Source organism: Montipora foliosa, chromosome 6 (assembly GCF_036669935.1).
Source record: "Montipora foliosa isolate CH-2021 chromosome 6, ASM3666993v2, whole genome shotgun sequence".
In the NCBI taxonomy this organism is placed as follows: Eukaryota; Metazoa; Cnidaria; class Anthozoa; order Scleractinia; family Acroporidae; genus Montipora; species Montipora foliosa.
The window spans coordinates 14,009,496-14,016,995 of record NC_090874.1 but is presented as its reverse complement, the minus strand read 5'-3'; the positions used below and the strand labels follow the sequence as shown (position 1 = coordinate 14,016,995).

The 7,500-nt window shown below is 39.9% G+C and overlaps 1 protein-coding gene across 1 annotated transcript in view; it reads right to left on the bottom strand.

The window, feature by feature from the left end:
* Positions 1 to 7,235, bottom strand: part of LOC138008716 (uncharacterized) — an 11,118-nt gene extending 3,883 nt beyond the window's left edge. The window contains exon 1 of the mRNA XM_068856024.1: positions 7,078 to 7,235. Coding sequence (XP_068712125.1) covers positions 7,078 to 7,120 — 43 coding nt within the window. The 5' untranslated portion in view covers positions 7,121 to 7,235. The remainder of the gene's footprint in view (positions 1 to 7,077) is intronic.
* Positions 7,236 to 7,500: the final 265 nt, after the last annotated feature.

Sequence of the window (7,500 nt, the reverse complement as noted above, 5' to 3'; positions counted from 1 at the left end):
AATTTTGATTCAGTTATATGGATTCACTTAATTATAAATGATTTATATACTGCAATAATTACATTTTGATCAATCAGATGCTTTGCAGTGCGACGCGCCTTACCGTGGCAACCTAACAAAGTTTTTTACAATTGTCCGCCAATCAGGATGTGTGAATTTGATTGACAGTCACGCCTCCTTGCAAAGTTGGCACATTTGTAAGTTGAACACCGTTGGGGCATGGGTTGTTGAGTTGACGTATTTAAACGTAATTGTCAAATGTGAAAGTTTGTTGGGTGGCCACGGTAAGGCGCGTTGCACTGTAACACGATCTTACGAAAAGGTTACTAGTAAAAGTTGCTTCAATCAATGATGTATTGAATGATATGAGGTGGTAAGAATTCCTTGATCTCGCCTCGCTCACGGTTTCTGATTCCGGGATCAAAATGATACAACACATATTCGTAAAAGTTAACATCTTTTTTCATTTTTAATCAGCCTTGAGATAATTTCTTTTTACAGCTCTCGAAAAGATAAAAGGGATTTTGGAATTTCTGGAACAAACGGAAGGGAACAAAAATCTCGCCAGTTCTCGTTAATTCTCTCGAATTGTTCATCAGATTTGATGCGTACTTGGACGGTCGCATCGCCGCCTTTCATCCTGGCTACCGATTTTTCATATATCTTTATATCTTATGGGCTCCTGAAGAAGGTAATTAAGCTAGCCAAGCCTGGTTTGCAGTCCGTCTTTCTTGGTCAAACGTCGAGTATCGGTGGCAACCTCAGGCAAGCGCGTTCACAAAAAGTGAATTGAAGGGATTAGAGCGAAACAAAAAAAGACGGACATCTCGCAGCCGTCTGCGTAGAACACTAGCGGTCCGCTCCTCGTCTCGTCTCGTCTTGTCCCAGTCCTTCTCGTTGTTCTTGTCCAACTGTCGTCAAGTCTTCAAAACAAGAGAAAAGTCTAAAGCTACCGTCGGGTAAACCTGCATCAAAGAAGAGGGTCGAAGTCTCGACCTAAGCCACAAAAGTAGACCTTGACAACAAACAACTAACTGCGAAAACGTTGTATTTTCGTTGGCTACATGGTATTTTTTTTCCGGGCCATGAGGTGTCATGGAAGGCACACATACTCCGGCATGACTATTGACACGTCATCTCCCTCATGGCGTCATATCGATTTTCTCCGAGAAGGTAGAGCCACTCTTACGAAAGAAAATGAGAAAGGTTTTACCGAATCCGCCTCTATACTCAAGGGTCACCGCCTTGAGTAAGTAGGTTTTCACTTTGCTGCATTCCATTTCATGTTGATATAATTTTCAAGTCCTGATAAACTAGCCACTACAGTGATGCTTCAAAAATGGCCCTGTATTCTATAGTGCTCCAGTTAGTCTTATTGTCCTTTGTTCGTACAATTCAGAAAGAGAGTGGACTTCTAAAGCCCCTCTTTTTCAGCTTTTAGTGTTAACATCTGCAGTAAATATGTCAAAAAATATTGAATAATGAACTATGGGCAGCCGTCACCGCCAAAAATACAAGCCTAGTTAATGGTTAAGAATAAACCGGAATGGTTTAATTGTCCTTTGTAGAACGGTTTATCAGAATTTGAAAAGATGTATTTAAAACACAAACGGGCAAGTCACCCTTAGTGAAATGAAATAAACAAACATTAAATGGTTTAGACAATTCAGAAACTGTGTAGATACCCTTGGTGAATTGATTCAGTGAAAACACGAGTGGTTAAATGGATCATTCACCTTATGCAATCATTGCAGTTAACACAGAATTGGTCAGTGCCAAAGACCACCGGTGTAATTATCCTTGTCAAAATCACAAAGTCAAGTCTTGAATGGATCAGCGTTCTTTGACATGATTTGCAGTGAAACGGCAAACGGTCCAGCTTACCGTACATTGGTTCACTGATGTAACAAACGGTTCAGAGTAGTTTGAAATGGCTTATTTTATCTGCAAATGGTTAATCGTGAACCGCAATGGTCTAGCATAACATTGATCGGTTTACCATAATGTCAAACGGTTTAGTGTTACCCCAAATGGCTTAGCGTGACGACAAATGGTTTAGTAGAAAGCGAAATGGTTTAGTGTTGCAGCAAATGGTTTGCGCCGGAACCGCCAAAAATACAAAAGTGAAATGGACAAGTCAAGATTGAAATGGAATAGTCAATGTGGGGTCTTACGTCACAACCCATACGTCATTCAGATAAATATTGGCGCGTATTTGCCCCAACGAGGTTCGTACCGCGAAGTGTACAAGTCGGATCGGGAACAGGTTATTTCTACCAGTACCGCCTCGTTTACTCGACTCAGTGATCCTTATTCCTCTAAGAATCCTTCTTTGTTTTTGCCTAGTTTAGCTGGATTGGTAATTTTTCTACTCTGATCATTTTGCCGTGATATCGGCAAGTTATATACATGAATGTGGATCAAAGCAAAGTAAGCACAGGAGAGATGGTCAGGCCGTGTTTTTCTTTGTCTTCAACTGTACGCTAGTTAGCCACTGACAATCATTTTCTGAAAATGTGAGTTTCTGTAGAAACCTGAGCATATTTCTCTATCGTTTCAAGCCTTTCCTTGAACCTCTGAGTTAAAGTTAAATACACTTGCTACCCGTTACTCATAAACAGCTTCCATGTCTTAAAACAATCAATCGCCTTATATCACGAATGCTCTGGTTCAAAGTGTCAGGTAGCTGTCCCGTAAAACGATGCCTCTTAACTGTATGTCAATCCTTTTGTTTCAGGTTACAATTTTTATCTTCTAATAACAAAGGATTAATCATGGTAAGGTTTTTTTTTTCCCCTCTGCATTTTAAATACCCTTCAATAGCCACTTAGAACATGAAGAAGATGAAAGAGGATAAAAGAAGAATTGCAAAGTGAAACTCCTGAACACGGCCTCATAACGACACTAAAAGAGTGGTATCGTTGAAAACCGCTGCACGTTTCTATATAAAGCAAAAGTGCTCATAACAATCAGCAATGCAGACATGTCAATGGGCATCTACTTAGGTCAAACAATCAGATGGAATTGAAAGAAAAAGAAAAAAACACTATGGGACTCTCCTTAAAATTCCTGTCAGCGTTATCTACCCGCGAAAACGGCAGCGGTTTCGATCATGACTAAAACACCACACGAGTACATACGGGTAACATACGAGTAACATACGAGTAACATACGGAACATACGGATACATACGAATACATACGACTAACATACGACTAACATACGACTAACATACGGATACATACGAATACATACGAGTAATGAGAATGTTTTTCTCATAAAGGAAGCTATAATTATAAGCCTTACAAGCATTTTTCACGTCAGCAAACACGCCCAGGCTTTCGTTAAATTTAGTCACATTAAAATAAATTCACATGGAGTGCAAAACCCTTCGCTTGCGCTACAAGATGACAATATATTTTGGATGTCGCTGACGTCGTATGACGTCATCAGATCCGCCATCTTGATTTCACTATTTCACCTTAGTTGGTTATGCGAAATGGCAAAAAAACCAGTGCAAAATCAAGTCAGAAAGCTTAAATGTAACCATGTACATGTAAAAATGTATCGATTTTGTAATTTCGTGTTGAGAAACTAGAAGAGTTATGTTTAAAATGTCGAATTTTGGGAACAGTTGACACATTAAAAAATTCCGCAAGCTATAAACGAACAGCTGCTTAAAGTTTCAGCAACAGAGTAAATCTCCTTTCCAAAATTTGCAAAATCTGAGGGGGGGCATCCAACCCTTTCTCACCTCATTTACAAAACCCCCCTCCACACACACACACACACTCACTCACAAACAGGCCTTGGGAGGGGGGGGATGTTGATCAAACTGAACCGGGTACGTGTTTGCTGACGTGAAAAATGCTTGCAAGGGTTATATAATTATAGCTTCCTTTATGAGAAAAACATTCGTATTACTCGTATGTATCCGTATGTTAGTCGTATGTATCCGTATGTTACTCGTATGTTACTCGTATGTTAGTCGTATGTATTCGTATGTATCCGTATGTTCCGTATGTTACTCGTATGTTACCCGTATGTACTCGTGTGGTGTTTTAGTCATGATCAGCGGTTTTCAACGATACCACTCTTTTAGTGTCGTTATGAGGCCGTGTTCAGGAGTTTCACTTTGCAATTCTTCTTTTATCCTCTTTCATCTTCTTCATGTTCTAACTGGCTATTGAAGGGTATTTAAAATGCAGAGGGGAAAAAAAAACCTTACCATGATTAATCCTTTGTTATTAGAATTTATGGAACTAAAGATAAAAATTGTAACCTGAAAAAAAAAAGGATTGACATACAGTTAAGAGGCATCGTTTTACGGTACAGCTACCTGATACTTTGAACCAGAGCATTCGTGATAAGGCGATTGATTGTTTTAAGACATGGAAGCTGTTTATGAGTAACGGGTAGCAAGTGTATTTAACTTTAATTCAGAGGTTCAAGGAAAGGCTTGAAACGATAGAGAAATATGCTCAGGTTCTACAGAAACTCACATTTTCAGAAACTGATTGTCAGTGGCTAACTAGCGTACAGTTGAAGACAAAGAAAAACACGGCCTGCCCATCTCTCCTGTGCTTACTTTGCTTTGATCCACATTCATGTATATAAATTGCCGATATCACGGCAAAATGATCAGAGTAGAAAAATTACCAATCCAGCTAAACTAGGCAAAAACAAAGAAGGATTCTTAGAGAAATAAGGATCACTGAGTCGAGTAAACGAGGCGGTACTGGTAGAAATAACCTGTTCCCGATCCCACTTGTGCACTTCGCGGTACGAACCTCGTGGGGGCAAATACGCGCCAATATTTATCTGAATGACGTATGGTTGTGACGTAAGACCCCACATTGACTATTCCATTTCAATTTCACTTTTGTATTTTTGGCGGTTCCGGCGCAATCCATTTGCTGCAACACTAAACCATTTCGCTTTCTACTAAACCATTTGTCGTCACGCTAAGCCATTTGGCGTAACACTAAACCGTTTGACATTATGGTAAACCGATCAATGTTATGCTAGACCATTGCGGTTCACGATTAACCATTTGCAGATAAAATAAGCCATTTCAAACTACTCTGAACCGTTTGTCACATCACTGAACCAATGTACGGTAAGCTGGACCGTTTGCCGTTTCACTGCATATCATGTCAAAGTATGCTGATCCATTCAAGACTTGACTTTGTCATTTTGACAAGGATAGTTACACCGGTGGTCTTTGGCACTGACCAATTCTGTGTTAACTGCGATGATTGCATAAGGTGACTGATCCATTTCATTAAACACTTAACCACTCGTGTTTTCACTGAATCAATTCACCTAGGGTATCTATACAGTTTCTGAATTGTCTAAACCATTTAATGTTTGTTTATTTCATTTCACTAAGGGTGACTTGTCCATTTGTGTTTTAAATACATCTTTTCAAATTCTGATAAACCGTTCTACAAAGGACAATTAAACCATTCCGGTTTATTCTTAACCATTAACTAGGCTTGTATTTTTGGCGGTGACGGCTGCCCATAATGAACTTTCAGTTTCGGTTTCCCTTTCAGTTTCAACGAATGAGTTGTAATGGAAGCCTGAAAGGGAATAGAGAGATCGACGGAAAGAATTCTTTGTGTTAATAACTTAAACGTAACTTGTTATGATTGTAAAAAAACATAAGGTCTAAAATTGTCCAAAAAGGGATTTTTTTCCTTCCCACGCGCAGCCATGGCCACCAGTGATGGTAGAAGTGTTGTTAGGGCGTACATCAACTTGTTTATCTTTCACCTCTTCAGAACTCTGATTTGACAAAAAGGCTTCCTTCTAAACGGGAGTGACTGACAACCTGACAATCTGTAAATGCTTTTATTAATTAAGAGTCAAATTTTGATCATAGTAGCATGACAACGGCATGACAACTGTCACGATTCAAGGGATCTGCGCTTGTATAAAGAAGGAATTTTTGGCTTCTTATACAAATTTAACTCATTACATATAGAAGGATCGGTTTAAAGGATCGGTCTCAAGGAATTGTCCAGCACTGGAGTTTTAGTAGCATATTGAAAAAAAAGAAAGACTTAAGTGATTTCACTGACACAGATTAATTAATTACTTGCAGCTAAATCACGACAATGCGATTATATTAATGCTGTTTGTCGACAATATTCAAAGTTAAACACAGCTCTCGGCTAAATCAACACAACTGGTCAAAATATTGAACCATTATTGTAATACCACTAATTTATATTTGCTGCCGATGATGACATCTTGACAGCCGGAACCTTAACAAAAATAATGAGACGGTACATCCATTTCAACAATCGGTTGTAAGGCAGTTAGCAGTATTTCTTGAATGTCGTGCGGCATTGTTTTACGATAAATTAGCTATTTCGAGCTTTATTGTATCGTCAAGGAATCAAGGGCAATTAATCGCTCGGCTTGAATGTCAACTGAATCAGTGCCGGCTCAGTTGAGCGAGACAGCACTTCTTTTATTCGGCTTATTTGTGAGACGGGCTGACGCTGAGATACGATAACTTGAAGCAATTAACCTTTCACAGTTTTCTACCTTACCGCCCTCTAGCTATACCACAGAGGACTGAATTCACTGTGACACCGGAAACTCAATGCGCGCTGTTCTTTCCAACATGTACAGTGTGTGGGTTATTTTACTGACGAGCGAAAGGGTTCTGAACATTGAAGGGTTATACGGTTTGTCGTCTTTATCAGAGAAGACTTGAGAGTCTAAACATCTGGAGATTTCGAAGGCAGCCCGCCAATCTTTTCGTTTACTGTGGTTAATTTGCCCTTATCAACTAGAATGATACGACAAAATTTTCGCGTTTCACTCTTCACCGACTCAGCACTCAAGTCTCCTCAGAAATTAACCCATGTTTTAAAACGCTGCGACAATTGCAAGTCATGTTGTAGGCCTGTCTTAAGCTTGTCGCATGCGACAAAATCGTACCGTGTAAATCGGCCCTTATAAACCCCACAGGCGGTCGGTGTAAACTGTACGGTTGTTAAAATTAATCCAGACGCCCAAATATCAAAATATAAATATGTATATACATAACCACTCACGTACCGTAGCCAGTAAAGAAGAAAGCGAGAAAAGTCAAATTCGTCATCTCGTCTTACATGCCGTGAGTTTGCTTGAGATTTCGAATTCCAACTCAGTTTTTTAGCGGGTGACCCGAAAACACTGACCCCCGGTCCATGGACCCCTCTACGGACTGGGTCCACGGACTGCCTCACGGACCGGTCCACGGACTACCCTTACGGACCCCCCGACGCGGAATCCTTCGAAAAAGATTGATAACTAGATGCTTCTGTGAAGCATACACTGGCTTGCCTGTGGTACGTGCTACAGAAAATCAGAAGGCACTGAATTGTGTGGTATTGAAATACAGCATTCCAGTCTCTGAAGAATAACAAATAAAAGAGAAGCGAGAAACATTGGCTTCTGGGCTGACATGTTGATAATTTTCAAGTTCCCTCACAACTTCTT